Source organism: Corvus moneduloides, chromosome 9 (genome assembly GCF_009650955.1).
Source record: "Corvus moneduloides isolate bCorMon1 chromosome 9, bCorMon1.pri, whole genome shotgun sequence".
Classification (NCBI taxonomy): domain Eukaryota; kingdom Metazoa; phylum Chordata; class Aves; order Passeriformes; family Corvidae; genus Corvus; species Corvus moneduloides.
In genome coordinates, this window is record NC_045484.1 from 27763730 (window position 1) to 27777966 (window position 14237).

Below are 14237 nucleotides of genomic sequence, written 5' to 3' on the forward strand. Positions count from 1 at the left end.
AAGCCATGCCTGGGTTTATTGGAGAGGAGCTTTATTTCTACTGAAGGAGAGAGATGTTTTGCAAGTTGTCAAGAAAAAAATGAGGTATCACTTTAGCCTTTAGGAGAGATGCTCCAGTTGCCTTCAAAGAGAAAGACCCTGGTTGACTTCCAGCATGTGGTGCTGGGTGAGGACCTTCCCGAGAGAGGGCAAGGCGAGGCCAGGAGAGGTTAGACAAGGCAAGGCAAGGCAAAGCAAGGCAAGGCAAAGCAAGGCGAGGTTAGGCAAGGCAAGGCAAGGCAATGCAGCAAGGCAAGGCGAGGCGAGGCGGGCCAAGTTCCCCCGCAGACAGCGAAAGGCAGTCGTGGGCAGGAGCTCTGCCTCGCCTGCAGCTGGGGCTCCCAACTGCAGAAGCCTGGTTTTAAGGAATATGTTTAACACAAGCTCTTCAGGAAACAAACCCGTGTCAGCCAGAGCCAAGAACAGTCACCTCCATCTGGCTGGAGCACCCGAGAGAAAGTTGACTGCAAATCCCACCATATGCTCCAGACGCTCGGTACAAAAGCCTCGGGCATCCTACTAAACTTCCAGAAAAAAACTTTCTCTGATGCTTGCTTTTCCTTTCCTCCAGCTTGTAGGCTACCTTCCTTCAAACCCTGCCTGGTGCAGGCTGGTACCAAGTTCTACCCCAGGATTTTGGGAAGACCACCTGGTTTTATGGCTCTTGTGCTGCCTCACAGGAACTGGCTAACCAGAGCTGGTGGCACTTGCCGAGCAGTGCCAAATCCCACTGAGACATCAGGACAGCTGGGCAGGGGGAAAATGGTGGCCTCCAAGGAGGGAGCAGGACAACATGGACCCCTTCCTATTGTCCCTGGCTTTACCATCCTCACCCCACGGGCGACCTCACCCAAAGAGGGAGGTCTCCAGGATGTGGGGAGGAGAGGCAGGGAGGGCAAGGGATGTAGGGAGGGAGCCCCCCGGGCTCTGGAGCCCCCGGTCCTCCCCAGCTCCAGAGGTCTGTCTGCATTAGGGGGCAGTGTGGGAACACGGAGCAGCCGGTGCTTTGTTTTGGTGCATCTCGGCGCTGAGCCGCTGATGCATAGCTAACGCAGCACCGACATTGATTTATGGTCAACTTTCCATTTCATCAGCGCGGGGTACGGGGTGGCGCTGGGGAGAGTAGGCATGGCTGGGGGGCTGCTGACTTGCTCCCCCCCTCCCCCTCATTTATTTAGTGGTATAAAGGTGTGATATTAATTGCTTTCAATTTTTCCTTTTCCTTCCTGTATTTCTCTGGCACCCCCCTGTCCCTCCTGCAAGGGATCTGCACCCCGGCATGAATCCAGCTTTCAAAACAAAAGCAGGAACGCCTCTGATGACCTTTAGGAGGATGAGCAGAGGGTTTGTTTGCTCATCCCAATGGGACAAAGAGAGAGATTTAAATAAAAGCATCTACCCATGCTGGCCATCAACCCAGCCAACCTTTTGTCCGGAGCGCAGCCGATGCTGTGCCACTGGCTGGCACCATGAAATGCCCCAGCAACCCAGGAGTGCCATGGGCCTCTCCTTTCCCATAATTTTGGGAGATTCTGCAGGCTGCACTTCCCTTGGCCCCTGGCCTGAAGGTGCTGCTGAGCCCTGGCACTGGGAAGGGTATCTCACTGCAAGGCAGCGGCTGTGGATGGGCACTGTAGCCTGGAGTCCTTCTTGCTTCTCCCTTTCCTGGAACATTCCTTCTTCTCCCAAGCTCACTCACATGGGTTTAGGCTACAGAGTCCCAGGAACAGTCCATATACATTTTCTTCCTTTGCCAATCTGTGGTGGACATCCTCACATTCAGGGCTGGGGGCGGTCATGCACCCCCAGGGTGGTAGTGCAGGGTTTCTGCTACCTGAGCTTTGCCGGTGACTCATTCCTCAGCTCCCTGTGTGATGCCCCACCATGCCTGGACATGACCAGTCTCTAATTCCTCTTAAAAACTATCTGCCCATGCCTGCTACCCTTGGGAATATCCCTTGCAGGTCCCTGGTGCAGAAGAGCGAGATGCTGAAAATCCATGAGTCCTCTCCAGCAGTCTCCTGGCATGAGGATGGCACTGGCTGAGGTTGTACCACCTCACTCACTCCCAGGGCTGGCATACCAAAGGTTGGGGAAAAATCCTTTCTATCTTCTGTGACCTTTTTGTTTTTGCCCTCTGAATTCAGGCACTTTAATCTCCTACAGATAGGAAATTACCCCCGAGCTGTGACTGGCTCGACACTGAGCCTCCAGCCCACCTCTGCAAAGAGCTGCTCTCCAGCATCTCCCGAAGCTGGAATCGGCTCCAGCACCCGCAATAAATCAGACAGGCTTTCATGGAGGCGATGTTCAGACTGTGTTAAAAGGTGGGATTTTTCTTCTGCTTTCCATCCCGAGGGCTGGGAGGAGAAACCAGATGTTGGAGGGCTTTCAGGAAAGGCAGGCTCTTGAGATGTCACATGTGAGCCATATGCACCAGCACCCACCCTCTCTTCCCTCCGGCAGCGCTGGGGATGGGCAGCATCCCCCACACGACACCTGTACCAGTGTTATTACATTATCTGGGGCTTCAGGATCCCCTCCTGCTTCTGAGCCACCCCCTGCCCCAGCGGCTCCCAGGCCAGCTGCACGGCAGGCAGGGAGCTAGGATGGGTTGTTTGCTCCTGAATCAGACCCTCAGTGCAAAAGTGCTACAGGAGGGCAGAAAGGAAAGAGGGGGGACAGCTTGGGGGCTGTCAACAGGAAGAGTCAAGACGGCAGCATGAACAGTAAGTCTGGAGAGATGTGACTCCTCTTCCTCACCTTTCCCGCTCCGGGAAAGCCAACCCATACTCTTGGTGCCTTGCCCTAAATTCATGCCAGTTCTGCAGCCCTCGCAGCTCGGCGTGAAGCAGAAGCCTCAAAGGACAGTCAGCTTCACCACGGGGCGAGATCAGGACGTTTTGGAGACACATTTGTTGGAAGTAGCAGCTTGGCACTCGGATTGCTGGCAGCAGCTATGACCTGCGAGATTGCATCTCCGCCGTTGGCTTCACCCCCTGCCACCGAGCGCTGCTACAAGATTCGCCTGTTTTAGGGTTCCCGATCAATATCGGATATTCTTACTTTGTCAGAAGCATGTTCAGGAAATGGGATCTCTCTTTCTCTCAAAAAAAAAAAGACAGGACCCTCCTTCCCCCTTCCCACACAAATGCAATCGCCGATATCGGGCTCAGATATCGCCACAATAAATCACAAGCTCCTTATCGAGCTCGCCTGTCTACTGCCCGAGAAGTTCTCCCATATACAAATCACAAGCCCAGATTAAAAAAAGCCCAGCTTGCCAAAACAAATATTCCTTTCAACTCTTATCCCATTTTTAACACGAACAAGTGTTTCGTCCTCAAGCAGGAGGATTTTAAAGCACTGAAATCTTATGTTGCTGCAAACCAGTGCAGCTCACCCCAGGCAAAGAGATTCCTGAGAAAACCCCCAAGGTTTGAGGTTTGAAAACTCCTTTTCTTTGTCCTTGTTGTGTCCTTTCTGTCAGCATCACTCCAAACATGTTAGCCCCTCCTCTGTCAGCTCGGTGTGGGATAAGGAAGGAGTGAGGGGATGTTGGGGACTTTGCTGGGTATTTGCTTACAAGGTGCCTCCACGGCATTCAGGGATTTGGCTGGAGCCCACTCCCGCCTGCAGCCGCAGCCAGGGCTTGTTAATGCGTTCAGTGATTGCATTTGGAAAAAATCAAGTGGTTAACCAGAGGAGGGGGAAAAAGCTTCAGGAATCAAAATCCAGAATGTTTTCAATTACGCCCGTCTGTTAGGACTGGAGAACAAATACAATCCCAACCCAAACACAAACCAAGCAGCTTTGTAAAAAAACACTGGTTGTAAATACACAGTAACCTCTTTGAGCGAGAAAGGAATTTGCTTTAAGGCCACAAAAGATAGAAAGCAAATGTGGAAGGACAGCAGAACACAAGTTATTCCTAGACAGGTCAGCTGTGCAGGCATGCTGCTTCCCTAGCATCCTCTTGGGGAAAAAAAAACAACACAGGCATGACAGCGCTGACACCCAGAGCGAAAGCAAACACGTGCGCGGTGTGGAGGGAGCACCGGGAGGAGCGGCAGCCTACCTGGAAGAACCCGGGCGGGATGGGGCCCCCGGGCATCCCGTCATTCGGGGGAATGTTTCCAAGCACGGGACTCGGGGCAGCAGCTGCACTCTGCGGGGAACAAAACCAGGGCAAACATGGTCAGAGTTATGACAAAAGCACATCAAAAATGCCACCTCTCCTGCCACATCATACTGAGTCCATCTGCCTTGTATCTCTGGGGCCCTGAGCATCTTTCCCCCTGGAGGATGCTCACAGCTGAAGGGGCACCGGTCTCTGTGACTCACCCACGGAGGAGATGGCCACACAGAACCTGGAGATGATTCTAGGATTTGTTTATTCATTTATCCAGGCATTGAGTCTTGTTAATCCACCAAGGAGCCTCATCCAATGTGTCATTTTAGGCAGAAGCTGCTTGAAAGCTTTGAAAATGCTTCTCTCCTACCTCCCCGCCATGCTTGATGGTTTAGCCCTGTCCTTCCAAAATTATGCTTCCCTGACCTCACCAGCATGCCAAGACTTTATTATTCATTTCCAAATTCATTGCACTCAACCTGTGGAGTCCCATTCCCCCTCCTGCCTCCCCAGAATGAGCCACCAGCACAGCTCCAGCCCCAAAAAGGTGGGACAGAGACAGACATGGGGTACCTGGACACCCCACTTGCTCCTTCTCAGCATCCCTATTTGTATTTATTCACTTCTTCTGGGAAAGCACCAGCATTATGGGAAGCTCTCACTCTAATGGAAAATATTAGAAAAAGATCTTTCCCTAAAAGCCACTGCTGGTGACACACCCCTGTGGGGTTAGGAGCAGTACCTGTGCCATCCAAGTGCAGCCCAGTTTGCCACCACCAAGTGACCTCCATTCCCAGGGCAGTTATAAAGGCACCTCAGTGCTGTTAATTAGGTTTGGATCACTGAACTACTCCCTCCACCAATTTTTATGATGGACGTACCCACCTAAAACCATAGTGGAAAAATTTTCCACTGAGGAAATCCCATGAACAGATGGGGTACATGTGAGCCTGCTCAGGCTTGGTTTTACCCACTAAACTCCACGTCCCAACAGCAGCTGAGCCAGCCCCGGCTCCTGACCGCATCTGATGCAGCAACAACCACAAGATGTGAGCAGAGGGGGAAGCCAGGCTGTCAGAGCAGCCTGGAAAATTAAGGATTATTACTAAGGACTAAGGATTGCCATGATAGGATCCCCATGTTTGGTCGGCAATCTTGCTATTTCTGACCAGAAAGCCTTGCAGAGGCAGGGGAGCACCTGACTAATCATTGCCTTGTGCCTTCCCAGGGCATCCCTTGTGCCCCTCATCACGCTCTCCAGCAGGAGCTGGCGTGCAGGATGTGGGATGAAGGCCAGGACCACGCCGGATGAGTGGTTGGTTTTACCACCCCAGCACCTCAGAGCTGCAAGTGACACAGACAACAGCGGAGGCTGATTCCCCAGTAAGAGCCTCCCTTCATGAAATAACCAGTTCCCCCTGAGGCTACAGAGTCCTGCAACCCCAGGCACAGCCCACACCACACTCCCCCCGTGCCCCTGAACACGGCATCCTGAGCAGCCTTTCCCCCATCAGCAGCAAAGGCCAGATCTGAGTGTTTTTACAGTTAATAAAAAAAAAAAGTCCTGGCAGGAAAAATAAGCCTGCCCATTCCAGGCTCTTTTTATACATCAGACGGCAGCAAAAATAGATGGGAGAGGGAGTGAACCCACTTCTCCCCCTCCCTCCATCCCCCCAAGTGGGTCAGCTATAAAAGTAAAACCAAATCTTAATCCAAGGCCATGAACATATTGCAGTTTCTCTGCAAAGCAGATGACGGTTCTTAATGCAAAAATATATAAGACCGAGCCCCAAACTGCAGCGAGCCCATTTGGAATTTCCTTTATTAAACCCTCTATCACGCAAAACGCTTCTCTCCCAAGGCGGCAAGCGCTGCAATAAAGCTGCCAAGGTGATATTTTATGGTTTCAAGAGATTTCCAGCACACTATAATCCTTTGCTTGGGGAATCTCCCAAAGCGAAATGGATCCCGAAGTGGTGGGGAGTGAGGAGGCACATGGATTTGGGGATCCAGGGGGAAAGAAAGCTGCTCCTCTCCTCCCGTCTGCAACAGGGAGCAGAGGGAGAAGGGCAGAGGAGCCAAAGAAAATCTTGAAGCAAATGCCCATTTTTCCACAAAACCACAGAGTATTTTTCCGTGTTAAACACCCTGAAACCTCACCTATGCTTTCGCGGCGTAAACGGGGATTTAAAGTTCCTCACACATGTGGCGCTTGGCAGAACTCGGTAATTAAAAACCCGCAAGTGCCCTGAGCATATTGTAGGATGGGAGCCAAACTGGTCAGCCCTTGATGAATGATTTACAAGGCTGCAAAGTGACATTTTATTTCTTTTTTTATTCCCCTCCCCATCGCCGCTGCTAAGGTAAACACCGAGGCACCTTTAGCCCTGTGAAGCGATGGGAATGCAGCCGTGGCTGGAGCAGCTCTGTAAAACACTTGGGCGTGCCAGAAATGAAAGAAAAAAGGGGAAAAATGACAGCAGGAACAACTTTTCCAAACCTTAAGGGTGAGCACCCAAACCCTAAGGGTCAGCGTCCAAACCCAAGGGCTATCCAGCACCCATTTCCAGGACTTTTTTGGCCACGCAACTCCTCCCACATGGTTTATATTCACCATTTTGTCCCAGAAACTCTTTTTAGGGACTCTTAGTTGCAGTTTGCTTTCGAAAGCTCTTTCCTTAGGTGAATTATCTAAAACTCATCGAGTCTCCCTGGTGCAGATACAATGTGCAGTTGCCACAGAAGCTGGCCAAAAGGGGCATGGAACTGCTGTGCCACCACGTCCAAGCTGGTACTGAACCAGAAGCACATCAGCCACATGAAGGTCCCCATTGGCATGTGATACCCTGAATTTCCTTCCACCAAAGCACATGGAAACCACTGCCAGAAATGAGCCAGGACAGCTCTGGCAATGCTGGCACGCCAGCTCATTTGCCTTTCGTAAGATGGCAAATTTTCTCCACGTTGGAAATCAATATATATGTGTTCCTGGGGCGCACATGTATAGCTATATACACAAACACACATATGTATTTTTAATTCCCTGCCACATACGTTGGTATTTTTCCTCTTTTTTTGGTGGAAGCCAGCGGAATGATGACAATCTGGATCACCGTGTTTCGCTTCCAAACCAAAGCTCTCAGTTAACACACCGGCCTGGTACGCCAGCAGATGCCGTCTAAGCCTTTAAATCGCACACTAATTGCACTAATTGAGCTAACAGTCTCTGTTTCGTCTCCCTACCCTGAGTCAACCAGCATCTTCTGGTACTGCTGTAGAGATCCAAGCTGTTGACTGTAGTGTTATTTTGTCAGCCATTAAACGATTCATCAGAGTCATTAATTGATTTATTACCGCTGCCTGCGAGTATAGCTTTGCAAATAAAGAAGGATGGAGGTCAGGAGGCAATAGAAATCGGACAAAACAGCACAGCCAGGAGCTGGGCACTTGAATTATCGACAGGAGCCCGCTTGCGCAGGACCGCTGGCATCAGGTTATGGAGGAAAAAAAAAGGGAAAAAAGGAAAAGATGTGCTGCAAAGCCGGTTAGGGTCTTCAGCTGCAATCTATGCAGGATGTAAAAGGGCTATTAAAACCATCTTGTTTTCTTAACCCAATCCTTCAGGAGAAACCAGGTTATTCCGCTGTATTAACTGTGCTGAAGAGCAGCAGGGAAGAGGCACTGGCGTGGCTGCCTCACGCAGCTCCCCGGCCTCTGGCGCATCCCCGCCAGCACTTTGGTGTCACCCACATTTGCTTTCCCAGGCTGGCTGAGCCGGGAACACAACTCACCTCCGCTGTCCCACAGCCCTGGGAGGAGCTGCGGTCCGGTGCTTTTATTTATTTACTTTCTTTACTGCAGGGTTTAGGGCTTTGCTGGGCGTGAGGGCTTGCTGCGAGCAGGGTGCGGCGAGCCGTTTCCTGCCCCCCGCCCTACCGCACGCTCGGCCCCAGAGCAGCCGTGAGGCACCACCGAGGCCCCACGAGGGTTTTGGGGGCTGAATTTAGAAACCAGAGCAGGTGGGTTGAAATCACCGTCACCACCAGAACGTTGCTGCTCCCAGCCCCCAGCTCCAGGGTACCTGCCTAATAAAAGGCAGTACCCTACAAGAGAGGGCTTGGGAAGCTAAGGAACTTTCTGGATGTGCTGTCCACACAGAGGGCTGCTGCAAGGGATTCTTCCTCCTAATCCCCATTGCTGGACATTGAAGAGCAGCTTGAAGGTGGGCTAAGGCACTGCACCCCATCCTGCAGGGCTCTCTCAGTGTCATGGTGAGACAATGGTGGCAATGGTGGCCAAGCCTCAGCTCACCACCTACCCAAAAACCTGCCATGCTTCACCAACACAAGCAATGGTTAACAGAAACCATCTATGAAAACCAGGTTCCAACTGGTGGTAGTAACTCTGCCATTAAATTCAAGCTGGTGTCCCCACTGCATGCTCTAGGAGACCATCTTGCCCCAGCATCCCATGCTGGCTTTCACCAAACACTTATTTTTAATAAAAATAACCTGCCAACAGTGGTGCAAGGTGCTGCCAGGCAACGGAGAGGGTGCTCCATTCGTGGGAAGCACCACCAGCACTGGCTGCTCGGCCAGCCACAGCCTCCATCAGTGAGATGGGGAGAGCAAAAACACCTTCATGGCACAGACTTAGAACCAAACTAAAGGTGGCTGGGTATTTCCTTTTTGAGCTCCAGCTGGTTTTGCCCTCTCTCTCCTCTCCAGAAGAGAGGATTTTGGCTGCATCTCACACCTCGCAGCCACTATGGGAGCAGCTGCCTTGGGTAGGAGCACGCGGGGGTGCTCAGGACATGCTGGTGATCTGGTATCTATCTGTCTCCTTTGATTTTATTTTTTTGCCTAGAGCACAGGCTTTGGAGCCTAAAGAAGAAACCAGCGTGCGGGTCAGGACTTAAGCAGGCTGCGTAAACAGGTAATACGGAATTTAATTGGACTCCAGTTAAGCCTTTTCATCTCGTTAAAGCTGCCTTCATCTTATATAGTCAGGTTTTAAATTTAATAATAGAACCCTCCCACACCTCAGAGTAACCCGATTAACACCACAGAGGACGACATGCCGACCGCTTCCTCCGGACCCAGCCCTCAGATCCTCTCCCACATCAGCCCCCTCCGCGGGTCGGTGCCAGCGCCTGTGTTGCATCAACGTGCACCAAAATAAATAGACCACCAGCCTGCTGCAGGTTCTGAGAGTGCAACTGCCAGCCCACGTGCCAGCAGCAGGCACCCACTGTGGCACCCACTTCAAAACCACGGCACCTGCAGAGCCTCTCGGGTGGGCTCAGCGTGTTTTTGGGGCACGCTGTGCTTGCCAGCTGGGGTATGCCACACTCCATCCTGCTTCCTCCAGTGCAAGCCACTTGGCTGGATGCTCCAGAAGACAAAACAAACCAGTTTTGGTTTATTTTAGGATAAGAGGAGGTAAAAGAACATTGGGATGAAGCTTTGTGCATTTGCCAGATACAAAAAAAAACCTCCAAAACAGATTAAATGGGCTCATAGCAGTATCACCAAACCACCCAAAAGCCATCACAGTGTTCCCATAGGACATCATGATGTGCATACAGGTTCAGCTTAATTAGACTTCTGCAACACCACAAGCTTTTTGTGCTTATTTTAAATCCATCACCTATGAGCCACCTGGCACACAAAGCTCCAGCATACACCCTGGTTGGGAACAGCCACGCTCAGCCACTTTTTCCCTCTCCTTTACAGAGAAAGAAACAACCCCCAGCCCCGTATTTTCCTTGAGCCTTAAAAAAAAACATTAAAAAAAGGCACAACAGTTGAATGGTGTTTCAAGCTAATACAGGTTTTTTTTGTTGGTTTTTTTTCCCCCCTCCCTTGTAAAGGATAATCTGAGACAGCAGCTCCGGCCACGAAACAATAGGATTTTAATCTCTTAAGTCGGCGTCCCCCTTATCCCCGGGAAGGAAACCCCTTCAGTCATTTACAAGTTTGTAAATAAGGCTCTTGGTAGCATCTCGCGGACATCTGCTCCGCCAGCCCGCCAGCGTTCCTGCTAACATTTACAAACATCCTTCCACAAACACCCAGCGCGCTCTGCTGAGCTGGCTTTCTCTAAATATATCCCAAGGAAATAACTTGGCAGGGCTGCAAAAATTTCACAGCGACCGAATTAAAGGGGGGGTGGAGAGTGGGGGGGGATAAGCATGGGAGGTGTAAAACAGACTAAACGCAGTCAGGCTCCGTTTTGCACACGCGTGTGTACAGGGAGGTTTACAAAGGGAAACTTGTGGGAAGTGAAGCCGGACTTGCTGGAAGTGCTTCCCCTGACTCAGGAAGGGTTTTGCAGAGGACAGCACTCCAGGGCTTCACACCATGTGGTGGGCGTATAGATTCACCCCAACCCTGCTATTTAGGGATGCTTTGCCATGGGCAGCCCAGAGTGCCCCCTTATCCCTGGCTTGGAGTGAAGGTGAAGCCGATGGTCCTGGCCTTCCCACTGCCAGCATCTTGCCCGGCACAAGATCCAGGTCCAGCTACACCTTAAAACCAGTGTATGAACCCTCCCCACTGCCAAACAGCTTAAATGGATCCCACGCAATTAGCACCCCGGAAAATGCTGTAAATACACAGGTATTAATTACTATCAATTCTCCTCTAATAATTCCAGCAACAGACAGGCCAGGCTCTTTTCCAGCAATCAATACCATCCATTTCAGGGTCTACCTGCCAAAAAAGTGATATAAAATAATTATATAAAATTTTCATTAGATAATGCAATTGCTTAGGACTATTAATCTACTGCTCATCTATCAGTGTGGGATGCTCAGCTCTGTGAGGGCCACCCGGCAGCTCCTTGCACTAACAACCCGCACTCCCTTCTGCACTGGACACTCCGTGGCTCCACTGAAACTTGCTCCTGATGTACCCACACAAGACTTTATGGAAAGCTCACAGATTAATTTCAGATTTTAAAAAACATCACAATTTTTAAAACCAAGAGGGAAATGATCCCAGCAAGCAAAGCTGCTGGGAGAGGTGATTTCCTGGAGTTTGCTACAAAGTTGTCGTAGTTAAGCTCCACAGGACTTTACTCCCAGTGATGTCCCTTGCTCCATGCTGCAGTTTCTGGGGTGCAACTACGTGGGACTGCATGGCTAGACGCTCAGTGGCACGTGCACCAGCTCACCTTCCATCCTTCCCTTAAGCATCAGAGCTAAAATCAAGTCCTCTCTCCTGCCAGCCTTTGAAAAGATCATATTAAGGAAAATACTGCCTCCCTCTCAAAAAACCAGTAATAATGTGGTGATGAGGTGCAGGGGAGGCTGCTGATGTTGGCAGCTGGACTTCTGCTTCCCAGCGCCTGCTCCTCTCTGCTCCTCTGCCTTCTTCCAGATTGAAACTGCCAAGTGCGTTTTGGAAGGGGTTGTAAGAAAAGCTAGATTTAAACTGGTAATCTAATTCAAGAAGGAAAAATAATAATAATAACCCACGACTTTAGAAAAACACCACGCCACTGCACCACGTGCATTTGAAGAAAACTAGTTTTAACTTGTCCAAAGGATTTACTGACAACTAACGAGGATATTGCCAATCGCATTGGAAAAACACCTCAAAGGCATCCAGAGTCCGGCAGCAATTTCCCCATTAAAGATGGGTGCAGATTACAAATATATTTTTCAAATTCCCCCCCCGCCAAATTCTTGCCACCTTGTGTTTCAGCCGGTTGATGTCATCGGTTGCTCTTTGCAATCAAAAACAAAACAAGCTGTGAGTTTGCTTGGGCAGTCAGCAATGCCTGGTAACTAACCCTCATCAGAACCCAGGGAAGGGGGTGAGACCCCCTTTCCCAGCAACTGCCTTTGCAGTGCAGCAGGAAACACCGTGACCTCCCCGGAAAAACATCCTTTTCCATTGTCTGGGCAGTTGGATGCTGTGGGATGGAGCACTGACACCCCAGCACAGCATCCAGCACTTCCCACCCCCAATCCATGCGGAGAAGACCAGGCCCTGGCTCTACCCCACAGGAAAACACCCTGGCTTTCTCCATCCTCTCCCGCCGCAGGGAAAGAGACGAGAGAATTAATGCAAATACTCCCATTCTTGTCGTGCACTTGAATGCCAAAATATCCCATTTGCTTAAGCCTATTTTACTGCGAGCAGCTGCCCCGGTATTATTCCCCGACACCAAAGGCAAAGGGCAAAAGAAGTTGGTCTGGAGCAGGTGAACACCATCTGCCCGTCCCTGACAAGATGCTCGTGGCCACCATCTTCGTGTAATAACACAAAGCCTGTTTGAACGCCTGCGAAAGGTTACAGCGGTGCTTTTTGAGCAGTGCCGTAACCTTTCGCGGGCGTTCAGGCGGGTTTTGTGTACCTACGGAGGCGGCCAAGCATCCAGCCCCGCTCGCAGCAGCCCCTGATGGATTTGCCTGCTGATCTGTGAAAGTTTTTCCACAGCGAGCCCTTGAAAAAGGAAATAATTAAAAAAAAAAAAAAAGAATAGAAAAAAGAAAAAAAAATCCCCTTCTCTAACAAAGCAGCAGGTTAACAAAAAAAAAGAAATCACCATTTTTAATAAAGGTGGCTCTGTTGATGTTTGAGGGTGCTTTGTAGCACCTTCTCTGCACAGCATCTTCCATGAAAAATGCTGTTGGAAGAGTGGAAATGCCTTAAACTGAGGCGGAGGTGGCAGCTGAACTTAACTAAGGGCTGTGACTTGCTGCACGGGGACAAAGTCCGGCACATCCTATAAACCCTGGAGAGGTGGATGGGGAGGAAGGCGGTGGACTTTGCACGGGAGCAGCCGGCACTGCTATGGCCAGACCCAGGGCAGCCCTTCAGAGCCCTAAATTAACTGGGATGGATGGACTCAGTGCCGATTTGAGGACTGCTGTATTCAGCAGCAGTGATGGCTATGGGCTTTTGTCCTTGCCACCACCCAAGGAACACCCATCCTACAGGACCCACCCTCCTGGGAGCACTGCCATGACTAACCCTCCATGTTTCTGCACCCTTGATTCATCCCAAGAAGCCCGTATGGAAATCCTTCATGAGGCTGCAGCTGTGCTCTGAGAGCCAACCCAGCCCTCGATGAGCCATTGCTGGAACAGCAACACCGGAGCACCATGAGGAAAGCTGCTGGCAAACCCCAATCCCAAGCAAGATGGGTTTTGCGACTGAGTGATGATGGAGAAAAGCCATCATGCCTTGGCATGATTCCCATGATTTCCAGGGTGATGTTTGAAAAACGGTGAAAATATTCTTTCTGCCCTTCCTGCAGACCTTTTGACTGACATCCTGCCTAGGAAAGGAGCCACAAAACGTCTCACATGCTGGCATCCCTGCAGCGTTTTGGTGTGGAGCTATGGAGCTGTAGTGCATCCTGCATCCCTGCAGTGTTTCACTGCCCAGTTTGGAGCTGCAGAGCACCCTGCATCCCCACATCCCACAGCAGCAGCAGTTGGCCACCACCAAGGTCACAACACATGTGACTTCCCAAGTGCTGTATCCCAGGCTCACCCATCCCTGGGGAGCGGGTTTGTCCAAGCACCACTGCTACTCTTTCCAGGCAAGCTGAAAGCCTGAGCAAACAGCTCAGGTTGGAAACACACCGAGCGCAAGGGAAGGTGCAACATGTGGGTGTGAGGCGGTGGCAGGAGGAAAATCCCAGCTTTCCTCACCACCTGCCAGCACAGGATCCCAGCCCAGGCCTCGCTTTACCCCAGCAGCACCGAGACTGAGCTGTGACTCCAGGGGCACAGACAAACCTCAAGCAGCGCTAATCGTCCCCAGAACTCATCTTTGCGCATCTGCCAGGGGTCAGAGATGAGGATTTTTGGGGAGGGGGGATTGCAGCAACTTTCCCCTCCTCTCCACTCATCTAATCCTCCAGGCTAATCCCTTCCAGCCATATGGAGCCCTCACATCCCAAATCTGCTCCCGGGCTGCCCCTTCGCACCCTCCATGCCCTTGGGAGTAATGCTTTGGACCTCAAAAGTGGTGTATGAGTGGGGAAAGGGTGTGATCCCCCCCTCCAGACCCCTGAGAGATCCCCCAACCACTGCACACACAGGGTT

The 14237-nt window shown here is 51.0% G+C and overlaps 1 protein-coding gene across 2 annotated transcripts in view; it reads right to left on the reverse strand.

Moving 5' to 3' along the window:
• Positions 1-14237, reverse strand: part of SSBP3 (single stranded DNA binding protein 3) — a 55198-nt gene that overhangs the window by 14268 nt on the left and 26693 nt on the right. For both annotated transcript variants that reach the window (XM_032117868.1, XM_032117867.1), the window contains exon 5: positions 4118-4207. In XM_032117868.1, coding sequence (XP_031973759.1) covers positions 4118-4207 — 90 coding nt within the window. The remainder of the gene's footprint in view (positions 1-4117; positions 4208-14237) is intronic.